This window comes from Salvelinus alpinus, chromosome 9, assembly GCF_045679555.1.
Source record: "Salvelinus alpinus chromosome 9, SLU_Salpinus.1, whole genome shotgun sequence".
NCBI classification, from domain to species: domain Eukaryota; kingdom Metazoa; phylum Chordata; class Actinopteri; order Salmoniformes; family Salmonidae; genus Salvelinus; species Salvelinus alpinus.
The window spans coordinates 27,199,685-27,213,942 of NC_092094.1; the positions used below are offsets into that span (position 1 = coordinate 27,199,685).

At 40.4% G+C, this 14,258-nt stretch overlaps 1 protein-coding gene across 7 annotated transcripts in view; it reads left to right on the plus strand.

The window, feature by feature from the left end:
* The window catches only part of LOC139584565 (tripartite motif-containing protein 44-like), a 94,781-nt gene that overhangs the window by 18,733 nt on the left and 61,790 nt on the right, over window positions 1-14,258 (plus strand). For all 7 annotated transcript variants that reach the window (XM_071416573.1, XM_071416574.1, XM_071416577.1 and 4 more), the window contains exon 3: window positions 14,027-14,104. In XM_071416573.1, the coding sequence (XP_071272674.1) occupies window positions 14,027-14,104 (78 nt within the window). The remainder of the gene's footprint in view (window positions 1-14,026; window positions 14,105-14,258) is intronic.

Below are 14,258 nucleotides of genomic sequence, written 5' to 3' on the forward strand. Positions count from 1 at the left end.
CCACCGTTTATAACATAGACATAAGCAGTCCCACCGTTTATAACATAGACATAAGCAGTCCCACCGTTTATAACATAGACATAAGCAGTCCCACCGTTTATAACATAGATATAAGCACAGTCCCACCGTTTATAACATAGACATAAGCAGTCCCACCGTTTATAACATAGATATAAGCACAGTCCCACCGTTTATAACATAGACATAAGCACAGTCCCACCGTTTATAACATAGACATAAGCAGTCCCACCGTTTATAACATAGACATAAGCAGTCCCACCATTTATAACATAGATATAAGCACAGTCCCACCGTTTATAACATAGACATAAGCAGTCCCACCGTTTATAACATAGACATAAGCAGTCCCACCGTTTATAACATAGACATAAGCAGTCCCACCGTTTATAACATAGATATAAGCACAGTCCCACCGTTTATAACATAGATATAAGCACAGTCCCACCGTTTATAACATAGATATAAGCACAGTCCCACCGTTTATAACATAGATATAAGCACAGTCCCACCGTTTATAACATAGACATAAGCACAGTCCCACCGTTTATAACATAGACATAAGCACAGTCCCACCGTTTATAACATAGACATAAGCACAGTCCCACCGTTTATAACATAGACATAAGCACAGTCCCACCGTTTATAACATAGACATAAGCACAGTCCCACCGTTTATAACATAGACATAAGCACAGTCCCACCGTTTATAACATAGACATAAGCACAGTCCCACCGTTTATAACATAGACATAAGCACGGTCCCACCGTTTATAACATAGACATAAGCACGGTCCCACCATTTATAACATAGACATAAGCACGGTCCCACCGTTTATAACATAGACATAAGCAGTCCCACCGTTTATAACATAGATATAAGCAGTCCCACCGTTTATAACATAGATATAAGCAGTCCCACCGTTTATAACATAGACATAAGCACAGTCCCACCGTTTATAACATAGATATAAGCAGTCCCACCGTTTATAACATAGACATAAGCAGTCCCACCGTTTATAACATAGATATAAGCACAGTCCCACCATTTATAACATAGATATAAGCACAGTCCCACCGTTTATAACATAGATATAAGCACAGTCCCACCGTTTATAACATAGATATAAGCACAGTCCCACCGTTTATAACATAGACATAAGCAGTCCCACCGTTTATAACATAGATATAAGCAGTCCCACCGTTTATAACATAGATATAAGCACAGTCCCACCGTTTATAACATAGACATAAGCACAGTCCCACCGTTTATAACATAGATATAAGCAGTCCCACCGTTTATAACATAGATATAAGCACATTCCCACCGTTTATAACATAGATATAAGCAGTCCCACCGTTTATAACATAGACATAAGCACAGTCCCACCGTTTATAACATAGACATAAGCACAGTCCCACCGTTTATAACATAGACATAAGCACAGTCCCACCGTTTATAACATAGATATAAGCACAGTCCCACCGTTTATAACATAGATATAAGCACATTCCCACCGTTTATAACATAGATATAAGCACATTCCCACCGTTTATAACATAGATATAAGCACAGTCCCACCGTTTATAACATAGATATAAGCACAGTCCCACCGTTTATAACATAGATATAAGCACAGTCCCACCGTTTATAACATAGATATAAGCACAGTCCCACCGTTTATAACATAGATATAAGCACAGTCCCACCGTTTATAACATAGATATAAGCACATTCCCACCGTTTATAACATAGATATAAGCACAGTCCCACCGTTTATAACATAAATATAAGCACAGTCCCACCGTTTATAACATAGATATAAGCACAGTCCCACCGTTTATAACATAGATATAAGCACAGTCCCACCGTTTATAACATAGATATAAGCAGTCCCACCGTTTATAACATAGACATAAGCAGTCCCACCGTTTATAACATAGATATAAGCAGTCCCACCATGTATGACATAGATATAAGCAGTCCCACCGTTTATAACATAGATATAAGCAGTCCCACCGTTTATAACATAGACATAAGCAGTCCCACCGTTTATAACATAGACATAAGCACAGTCCCACCGTTTATAACATAGACATAAGCACAGTCCCACCGTTTATAACATAGACATAAGCACAGTCCCACCGTTTATAACATAGACATAAGCACAGTCCCACCGTTTATAACATAGACATAAGCACAGTCCCACCGTTTATAACAGACATAAGCACAGTCCCACCATGTATGACATAGATATAAGCACAGTCCCACCGTTTATAACATAGACATAAGCACAGTCCCACCATGTATGACATAGATATAAGCACAGTCCCACCGTATATAACATATAAGCACAGTCATGGCATAACAAATGAAAACAAAAGAGTTCTAAACTTACATTCCATTGTAAAGGGAGTGAGATATCTAAGCCACCTCTGTCCTTGAGTAGCTGAACTGCAAAGGTATTCTTCATGGTGAGAGAGCATACAGCACAGTGACACAGCCGGTATGTGACTCATTCTGTGCCCTCTACTGTATATGATCTACATAACATCACAATGCATCCCCTACAGTATAGGAGAAACGATACAATCAATATTGTTTATGTATCTGTAATGTCAAATGATAGTAGTACACTAATAGAGCTGAGTAATATCAAATGATAGTAGTGCACTAATAGAGCTGAGTAATATCAAATGATAGTAGTACACTAATAGAGCTGAGTAATATCAAATGATAGTAGTACACTAATAGAGCTGAGTAATATCAAATGATAGTAGTACACTAATAGAGCTGAGTAATATCATATGATAGTAGTGCACTAATAGAGCTGAGTAATATCAAATGATAGTAGTACACTAATAGAGCTGAGTAATATCAAATGATAGTAGTACACTAATAGAGCTGAGGAATCTCAAATGATAGTAGTGCACTAATAGAGCTGAGTAATATCATATGATAGTAGTGCACTAATAGAGCTGAGTAATATCATATGATAGTAGTACACTAATAGAGCTGAGGAATCTCAAATGATAGTAGTGCACTAATAGAGCTGAGTAATATCATATGATAGTAGTGCACTAATAGAGCTGAGTAATATCATATGATAGTAGTGCACTAATAGAGCTGAGGAATCTCAAATGATAGTAGTACACTAATAGAGCTGAGTAATATCAAATGATAGTAGTGCACTAATAGAGCTGAGTAATATCAAATGATAGTAGTACACCAATAGAGCTGAGTAATATCAAATGATAGTAGTACACTAATAGAGCTGAGTAATATCAAATGATAGTAGTACACTAATAGAGCTGAGGAATCTCAAATGATAGTAGTGCACTAATAGAGCTGAGGAATCTCAAATGATAGTAGTGCACTAATAGAGCTGAGGAATCTCAAATGATAGTAGTGCACTAATAGAGCTGAGTAATATCAAATGATAGTAGTGCACTAATAGAGCTGAGTAATATCAAATGATAGTAGTGCACTAATAGAGCTGAGTAATATCAAATGATAGTAGTACACTAATAGAGCTGAGTAATATCAAATGATAGTAGTGCACTAATAGAGCTGAGTAATATCAAATGATAGTAGTACACTAATAGAGCTGAGGAATCTCAAATGATAGTAGTGCACTAATAGAGCTGAGTAATATCAAATGATAGTAGTGCACTAATAGAGCTGAGTAATATCAAATGATAGTAGTACACTAATAGAGCTGAGTAATATCAAATGATAGTAGTACACTAATAGAGCTGAGTAATCTCAAATGATAGTAGTACACTAATAGAGCTGAGGAATCTCAAATGATAGTATTGCACTAATAGAGCTGAGGCACTTATACAGCACCTCAAGTCAACACACTAGGGCTTTAGAAGAGTAGAGCAGAGTATCTCCATATGTTTAACACATAATGATGTCATGTATTAATAATAATAATTAAAAAATAATAATAATGTATGCCGTCATGGCAATGCCGTCATGGCAATGACATCTTGACAAATTCTCCCAATTATCCAGCCCTATTAATAATGTGTTTGGAATATATTCCCGTGTCTGTTTGGCTAGTAATCAATTCCTTCCTGCGTCATGGCTTCCTTTCCAGATGGCTTTTTAATGCAGAAGTTTTACAGCCCGTCCCCTCCTGTCCCGTGACTCACCGACTAACTAACTGCTCTCTGTGGGCAGAGGAGATATCATGGAGCGAGAATGACACATCATCATCTTGACTACGGAGGGAGTAGAGATGACATTAGCAACGTGAATGTCCCACCCACCTGAGGATCTGTCTTTTTCAGCCATCTATTTCCTGCGTTTAAGTTATGCAAAATCCACTTGTCACGTCTTGCTGGATTGATTGCTTTCATTTCACTCCTGCGACTCTTTCATACTCTTGCTTGTCTGTCGTTTTTTCCCATTAATGTTCCAACCGCGGACATTTTTGTAATGACCTGTCTCAAACAACCCAGTAATGGCTGAAATGGGCTCAATGGAAAACATAGGCCGTGTCCGAATTTCTTTATTTTATTTAACTTTATTTCAACAGGGTGCCCTGCATTTTACAATTTACACAAAATACAATCATAGATATCATCTACATCTCTCAGCTACCAGGTCTTCTATCAATACTCTAAACTGTCTGAGCGGCACCAGAACATCCAATTTCAATGAGATCTGCATATTTTTCCAGCAGTTGGGCACATTAAAAAAAAAAACGGATCTACCCAATTCAGTGCAGACCCGAGGAACCTCAATAGTTAACCAACCCTGCAAACATGTTTTGTAACTCATGTATTCATACTTCAACAACAAAGTGAGGTATGTTGGAAGCTTGTGCAGTAGAGCTTTGTGAATAAAGAGGGAGTAATGAAGTGACCTAGATGAATTTATAATGAGGACCAGCCAACCTTTTGATACAGGATGCAGTGAGGCGTATTTAAACTGTCACCAGTGATAAAGCGAAGGGTGTTATGGTAGACGGCATACAAAGGTTTAAGAGTAGTGGCTGCTGCAATCCGATAAATGGAATCACCATAGACAAGAACGGGCAGTAAGGTTGACTGTACCATCTGCTTCCTGGTATTTAGGGAGAGGCAAGATCTATAAAAAAAAAAAAAAGAAGCCCACTTTAAATCTGAGCTTTTTAACTAGCTTATCTGTATGTTTTTTAAACATTAGTTCTTGTCAATCCAAATACCTAGATATTTGTAGTCGGGAACCTGATCAATGGGAGAACCATCCAATTAATAAATAGGTAGTCCATCTGAAACGTCCTTTTGAGAACTATGGAGAACAACGTGTATTTAGTCTTGCCTGCATTATGTACAAGTGTCACGCCTGCTCCTGCTCTCCCTCTCTGGTGCTTGAGGGTGCCAGGCTGCCCTTCATTACGCACACCTGTCACCATCATTAAGCGCTGTAGCGCTCATTGGACTCACCTGGACTCCTTCCCTTTGTTGATTGCCCCGTCTATAACTGTCTGCTCCCCCATTTGTTCCCTGTGTCAGCATTAATGTAGTTGTGTGTTCATGTCCAGACGCTGTCCTGTCCTGTTCCATGTCTGTTGCTATTAAATGCTCACTCCCTGTACCTGCTTCTCGTCTAATAATAAGGTCAGATTGCAGCTCTAACATAGCCTGGTCAACAGTTGGGGCAATGATATACATAACAGTGTCATTTGCATACAGATGAATATTACAAGTTTTAGCAAATAGACCAATATTATTTATATACGTTGTAAAGGGAGCAGGTCCCAGTACCGACCCCTGCGGTACACTTTTTGTAATATCCAGGCAACTAGATGTAACACCATCAGAGATCACATATTGAGTCCTGTCTAACAGATAATTTTCAAACCAATTTCAAGAAGCCTGATCCAGGCCTATATCAGTCAACTTTTGAATGTGAGGGTCAATGGTATCGAAGGCCTTGGAAAGGTCTACAACTAAGGCAGCTGTAATGAGTGTGTACTGGCGGCAGAGAAGTCAGGCGCAGGAGAGAAAAGACTGTGTTACAACGGCGCAGTTTAATAATAAAAATCACCGTGAACAAAAACAATAAATATATACAATGGGACAACAACCCTTCGCACGCCAGACATGACGTGCCCAAACTCTTACAATAAACAATTCCGGACAAGGACATGAGGGAAACAAAGGGTTAAATACACAACATGTAATTATGGAATTGGAACCAGGTGTGTGGGAAGACAAAACAAATGGAAAATGAAAGGTGGATTGGCGATGGCTAGAAGGCCGCTCGAACAAGGAGAGGGACCGACTTTAGCGAAAGTCGTGACAGCAGCACAATTATTTTTATGATACAAGCTATCACGTCATCTAAAACAAGTGTAGCAGCTGAAACTGTGCTATGTCCAGGTCTAACACCAGATTGGTGCACATTACAAATAGAGTGAGAAGTAAAACCATGTCTTAGCTAGTCAGGGAAAGTTAGTCATGGATTCTAAAACTTTGTAAATGCAAGATCATTTGTAAATTGGACGGTAGTTATCTAAGTCAGAACGATCAGCAGTATGACGATAATTTATGATTGGGATTACCTAAGCGGGACTTGGTGTTGATAAATCAATGTCTTAGCACAACCTTGAAATACAGGGTCCAGACACCAAGATCATTTGGATGGACCCCATCCTTTCTGTAAAACATCTGTTTCCAAAAGGTGTCAACAGAGCTACAGTAGACTCGTAGCCAGTATTGTAGTGCCAGCAACCTGCTGAATCTTTTGCTGCCATGACTCAGATAATTGGATGTTTATTGGAGTCTTTCAGAGTTCCAATCAGTTCCAATCCAGTTTCAGACATTCCAAGCTAGCCATCCTAATGTAATTAAATCCCACATGGATTATGACAGCGACAGCCCCCATGTCCTGGCGTAAAATGGTAGAAAGCAGCCTAGTAATGTCCTGTACCCGAGCCCCAGGACAACAAAATGTTTTTGCCAAAGGAACCGAGATGTTTCTCACCATAGAGCTGCCGATTACAACGTAAAAAAAAACATTGTGGCTGACTGAGGAGCCAGTGCGTCAGACACCCTCGAGGTCCGGTGATCCGAGTCCAAAGAAGAATCCGATGCAGAATCGCCCTGGGAAGGAGTCAGGATAGCTGGAACATCCAAAGCCAGGAGGGAAAAGCTGTTCAACAACTTGATTCAACAACTAGCCTTCCCTATGCCAAAGAAGCCCCGCTCACACAGGCTGCTTCCATCCATTAGCTCTACGGCAGGTGGCACGCTTCCATGGTTGGGGAGTAGGAATGGTGACAGTATCATTCACTAAATCATTCACTGCCCTTGACCAGCACAAAAATATCCTGTGGCGTTCTGCATTAGCATCGAACAGCCCCCGTGATATGCAACTTTTCAGGGAAGTTAGGAAAAAATATACACAGGCAGTTAGGAAAGCTAAGGCTAGCTTTTTCAAGCAGAAATTTGCATCCTGTAGCACAAACTCAAAAAAGTTCGGGGACACTGTAAACTGCACTGAGGCTAGGAAACACTACCACCAATAAATCCACAAAAATTTAGAATTTCAATAAGCATTTCTACGGCTGACCATGCTTTCCACCTGGCTACCCCTACCCCGGTCAACAGCCCTGCGCTCCCCACAGCAACTCGCCCAAACCTCCCCCACTTCTCCTTCACCCAAATCCAGATAGCTGATATTCTGAAAGAGCTGCAAAATCTGAACCCCTACAAATCAGCTGGGCTAGACAATCTAGACCCTCTCTTTCTAAAATGATCTGCCGAAATTGTTGCAACCCCTATTACTAGCCTGTTCAACCTCTCTTTCGTATCGTCTGAGATTCCCAAAGATTGGAAAGCTGCCGTGGTCATCCCCCTCTTCAAAGGGGGAGACACAAATTGCTACACACCTATATCTATTCTACACTGCCTTTCTAAGGTCTTTGAAAGCCAAGTTAACAAACAGATTACCAACTATTTCGAATCTCACCGTACATTCTCCGCTATGCAATCTAGTTTCAGAGCTGGTCATGGGTGCACCTCAGCCACGCTCAAGGTCCTAAACAATATCATAACCACCATCAATAAGAGACATTACTGTGCAGCCATATTCATCGACCTGGCTAAGGCTTTCGACTCTGTCAATCACAACATTCTTATTGGCAGACTCAACAGCCTTGGTTTCTCAAATGATTGCCTCGCCTGGTTCACCAACTACTTCTCCGATAGAGTTCAGTATGTCAAATCGGAGGGCCTGTTGTCCGGACCTCTGGCAGTCTCTATGGGGGTGCCACAGGGTTCAATTCTCGGGCTAACTCTTTTCTCTGTATACATCAATGATGTTGCTCTCGCTGCTGGTGATTCTTTGATCCACCTCTACGCAGACGACACCATTCTGTATACCTCTGGCCCTTATTTGGACACTGTGTTAACTAACCTCCAGATGAGCTTCAATTCCATCAACTCTCCTTCCGTGGCCTCCAACTGCTCTTAAATGCAAGTAAAACTAAATGCATGCTCTTCAATCAATCGCTGCCCGCACCTGCCCGCCCGTCCAGCATCACCACTCTGGACGGTTCTGACTTAGAATATGTGGACAACTACAAATACCTAGGTGTCTGGTTAGACTGTAAACTCTCCTTCCAGACTCACATTAAACATCTCCAATCCAAAATGAAATCTAGAATCGGCTTCCTATTTCACTCATGCTGCCAAACATACCCTCGTAAAACTGACCATCCTACCGATCCTCGACTTCGGCGATGTCATTACAAAATATCCTCCAACAGCAAATTGGATGCAGTATATCACAGTGCCATCCGTTTTGTCACCAAAGCCCCATATATTACCCACCACTGCAACCTGTATGCTCTCGTTGGCTGGCCCTCGCTTCATACTCATCGCCAAACCCACTGGCTCCAGGTCATCTACAAGTCTCTGCTAGGTAAAGCCCCGCCTTATCTCATCTCACTCGTCACTATAGCAGCACCCACCTGTAGCACGCGCTCCAGCAGCTTTATCTCACTGGTCACCCCCAAAGCCAAATCTTCCTTTGGCCGCTTCTCCTTCCAGTTCTCTGCTGCCAATGACTGGAACGAACTGCAAAAATCTCTGAAGCTGGAGACTCTTACCTCCCTCACCAGCTTTAAGCACAAGCTGGCAGAGCAGCTCACAGATCACTGCACCTGTACATAGCTCATCTGTAAATGGCCCATCCAATCTACCTCATCCCCATACTGTATTTATTTCTTTATCTTGCTCCTTTGCACCCCAGTATCTCAACTTGCACATTCATCTTCTGCACATCTACCATTCCAGTGTTTAATTGCTATATTGTAATTCCTTTGCCACCATGGCCTATTTATTGCCTTACCTCTCTTATCCTACCTCATTTGCACATGCTGTTTATAGATTTTTCTACTGTATTATTGATTGTATGTTTCTTTATTCCATGTGTAACTTTGTGTTGTTGTATGTGTCGAACTGCTTTGCTTTATCTTGGGCAGGTCGCAGTTGTAAATGAGAACTTGTTCTCAACTAGCCGACCTGGTTAAATAAAGGTGAAATAAAAATAAATCCATCAGAAGCGATGGTCCTGCTCCATTTTTTAGCAAAGTGGGAGACTTCTTCTAGGAAGGGTCCCTGGAAGGCATTTGCCATTCAGTCAAAGAGTGTTGACATGGCGGTGATACTCTCAGCACATCGGAATAGTGTGCAGTCTGGGGAGTAGACAAGGAGTAGGTAGGCGGGAGTGCTTTCTCCAGTAGATTGTGTAAATTCTTAATGTGTTTGCTAAGAGTAGCCACTTCTTCTCTATAGTCCTCTGCAAGTATAAAATTGTGGCATTGGAACTCTGGTTGGTCCACATTGTCCCGGAAGAGAGCATAGTACAGCTCCTGCAGCGCACAAATATTTCTCCTGCCAGTCAAAGAGTTGCCGTTTCTCAGGGTCAATGAATACCCATACTCGTGTCCTAAATAGTATCCCTTTGAGTATGAGAAAAAAATTATGTTTTTAAAAGTATGCAGCATTTCCAAAATTGAGTATACTTTAAATGCCCGCATGTCATATTCATTTTGCCTTTGACCACAGCTGATCAATTAGATATGGGGATGCGCTACCAAAATCAACGAATAGGGAAACAACGCAATTACACATGGCGTATTCTCAGTATGCAAAAATAGAATGTTTAATAGCATGCAACATTTCGAAAATCGAGTAAGGTTTAAATGCCAGGATGTTATACTCATTCCAGCTCTTCATCTAGTAGAATTAGATGCACACTTTTCCACAATGCATTGGAAAAGGTGGGCTGTGAGTGATGGGCCCTAGCCAACAACAAAACTAGGCTACTTAATTGGGAAGCTGTCTGAAGCTTCTGTGTTGGTGTTCAAATGTAGACTAAGTCATTTTTGTTCTCCTTAAAATGATGACAAGCATTGCATTGTAGGTTACATCTTTGAGAATGTAAGTGTTTTATATTTTATTTTTACTCAAAGTGGATTTCTGTTTTCTCACTGAAAAGTGTTTATTGTTTTCTTCGTCAGAGCTTTTAGTCTTGTCGTCTATGACAAACATGTGTGGCTCAGTTGGTAGAGCATGGCGCTTGCAACGCCAGGGTTGTGGGTTCATTCCCCACGGGGGGACCAGGATGAATATGTATGAACTTTCCAATTTGTAAGTCGCTCTGGATAAGAGCGTCAGCTAAATGACTTAAATGTAAATGTAAACAGAAAGTCTATATATTTTTTTTAAATCTATGAATCATTTGAGATAAATGGCTATAAATCTATGTCAGTGGCTGCGATGTAGAGTTGGGGACCTTACATCTAAGTTAATATGAGATGGAAGGAGAGTTCCTACGAGTTCAGGAAGCCAAGCTAGAGCTCTGTGAGACTTTCACATTGACGGGGGCAGATGTTTTGATCAAGAGAGACCTTTAGAAAATATGCTCTAATACTACAGATACAAGTATGTATTTTACAATTATAAGGAAGGTGAAATCTTATAGTTAATCATTTTATAATTTGATTATGCTATATTTAGAAAGCTTATAAGTAAATTGAAGCCTTATTCATTGTTTTATTGAATAGGAAATACATCATACTGTACATCATATTTGTACTGTGTACTTGAACTTATGTCCTTAAAAGTGACTCCACCTCAGCAATTTATAAAACATTTTACCAGAAAGGTGAGATGGCAACCTTTCTTTGAGTATGCAACATTACTAGTTATTGTTTATGGCCCTTTCATGATAAATAATAACTTTTATGCCGATTATACCGATTTACATTTTCAATCCCATTGAACTGTTTAATGAGGCAGTCTAGATAGTGCAGGTAGGCCTAGACAGAGCAAGTGTTTGGTGGTTGCAGCCCTGTTCCACCCCTTTATGTTACTTTATTAATATATTCAAATGAACCCATTGTATTTATGCTAACTAGGCACATATACTGTTCTATATTCTAACACAACATATTGTAACAAATACCTGATACCATTTAGAACATTTATATATGAGTGCATTAAGAATAAGTGAAATTTGACAATACATTGAATACCTGGATTTTCATCAAAATCCCTGAACTCCCGTGTGGCTCAGTTGGTAGAGCATGGTGCTTGCAACGCCAGGGTTGTGGGTTCGTTCCCCACGGGGGGACCAGGATGAATATGTATGAACTTTCCAATTTGTAAGTCACTCTGGATAAGAGCGTCTGCTAAATGACTTAAATGTAACTCCATTAATTATTTGTCTGTGCCAGCAAAATGTTTTATGTGCTATAATTCGTTCAATATCTGATGAATTTAAAACATTCTAAAAGTTTGAAGTATCTTCATCCATTGTCCAACTATTGCGTTTATTAGAATTGTTTTTAAAACCTTTTAACAATTTTGGTGACCGTTATTAAGGACATTATCACTGCCACATTTACACTCAGGCATACATTATCAGGAAATTATCATTACATTATCATGACATTAGCAGGACATTATCAAGACATTATCATGACATTAGCAGGATATTATCATGACATTAGCAGGATATTATCATGACATTAGCAGGACATTATCATGACATTAGCAGGAAATTATCATGACATTAGCAGGATATTATCAGGACAATGATGATTAAGTACAAAATTGTATCCACTCAACTACTGAGTAAATCGCTCTGGATAAGAGCGTCTGCTAAATTACAATTTTAAATATATACAGTGGGGAGAACAAGTATTTGATACACTGCCGATTTTGCAGGTTTTCCTACTTACAAAGCATGTAGAGGTCTGTAATTTTTATCATAGGTACACTTCAACTGTGAGAGACGGAATCTAAAACAAAAATCCAGAAAATCACATTGTATGATTTTTAAATAATTAATTTGCATTTTATTGCATGACATAAGTATTTGAACACCTACCAACCAGTAAGAATTCCGTCTCTCACAGACCTGTTAGTTTTTCTTTAAGAAGCCCTCCTGTTCTCCACTCATTACCTGTATTAACTGCACCTGTTTGAACTCGTTACCTGTATAAAAGACACCTGTCCACACACAATCAAACAGATTCCAACCTCTCCACAATGGCCAAGACCAGAGAGCTGTGTAAGGACATCAGGGATAAAATTGTAGACCTGCACAAGGCTGGGATGGGCTACAGGACAATAGGCAAGCAGCTTGGTGAGAAGGAAACAACTGTTGGCGCAATTATTAGAAAATGGAAGAAGTTCAAGATGACGGTCAATCACCCTCGGTCTGGGGCTCCATGCAAGATTTCACCTCGTGGGGCATCAATGATCATGAGGAAGGTGAGGGATCAGGCCAGAACTACACGGCAGGACCTGGTCAATGACCTGAAGAGAGCTGGGACCACAGTCTCAAAGAAAACCATTAGTAACACACTACGCCGTCATGGATTAAAATCCTGCAGCGCACGCAAGGTCCCCCTGCTTAAGCCAGTGCATGTCCAGGCCTGTCTGAAGTTTGCCAATGACCATCTGGATGATCCAGAGGAGGAATGGGAGAAGGTCATGTGGTCTGATGAGACAAAAATAGAGCTTTTTGGTCTAACTCCACTCGCCGTGTTTGGAGGAAGAAGAAGTATGAGTACAACCCCAAGAACACCATCCCAACCGTGAAGCATGGAGGTGGAAACATCATTCTTTGGGGATGCTTTTCTGCAAAGGGGACAGGACGACTGCACCGTATTGAGGGGAGGATGGATGGGGCCATGTATCGCGAGATCTTGGCCAACAACCTCCTTCCCTCAGTAAGAGCATTGAAGATGGGTCGTGGCTGGGTCTTCCAGCATGACAACGACACGAAGCACACAGCCATGGCAACTAAGGAGTGGCTCCGTAAGAAGCATCTCAAGGTCCTGGAGTGGCCTAGCCAGTCTCCAGACCTGAACCCAATAGAAAATCTTTGGAGGGAGCTGAAAGTCCGTATTGCCCAGCGACAGCCCCGAAACCTGAAGGATCTGGAGAAGATCTGTAGGGAGGAGTGGGCCAAAATCCCTGCTGCAGTGTGTGCAAACCTAGTCAAGAACTACAGGAAACGTATGATCTCTGTAATTGCAAACAAAGGTTTCTGTACCAAATATTAAGTTCTGCTTTTCTGATGTATCAAATACTTATGTCATGCAATAAAATGCAAATTAATTACTTAAAAATCATACAATGTGATTTTCTGGATTTTTGTTTTAGATTCCGTCTCTCATAGTTGAAGTGTACCTATGATAAAAATTACAGACCTCTACATGCTTTGTAAGTAGGAAAACCTGCAAAATCGGCAGTGTATCAAATACTTGTTCTCCCCACTGTATATATATATATATATTGAATTAACACATTATCATTGTAGTACCAATTAGTCATGAATCAAGTGTGATAATCGTTGTCAGAATTTTTCCTCTGAGGAATATTTAGAATGATAAAAGATTAAGCTGAGGAGTGATGGAATTTGACAAAGTTTAAAAACCAACTTCAAATGGTTTGACTGTGTCTCTGTGGTGTCTTTTTTCTCCTCCAGAGCAGGGAGGGTTACGACCTGCTGGGCTGCACACAGAACATGGCTGACCACATCAAGACCAAGTGGACCAACCCTGAGGTCAGTACAACCAAACTGTTACAACTAACATTCCAATATGGCCGATGGTGTTTCTACCTCGGAACATTGCTTTGAACGAGTACGTCTGATGATTCTTTTCCTTCAAATTCTATAACAACGAATCCCATCAGTGGCAGTATGAAATATCAATCTA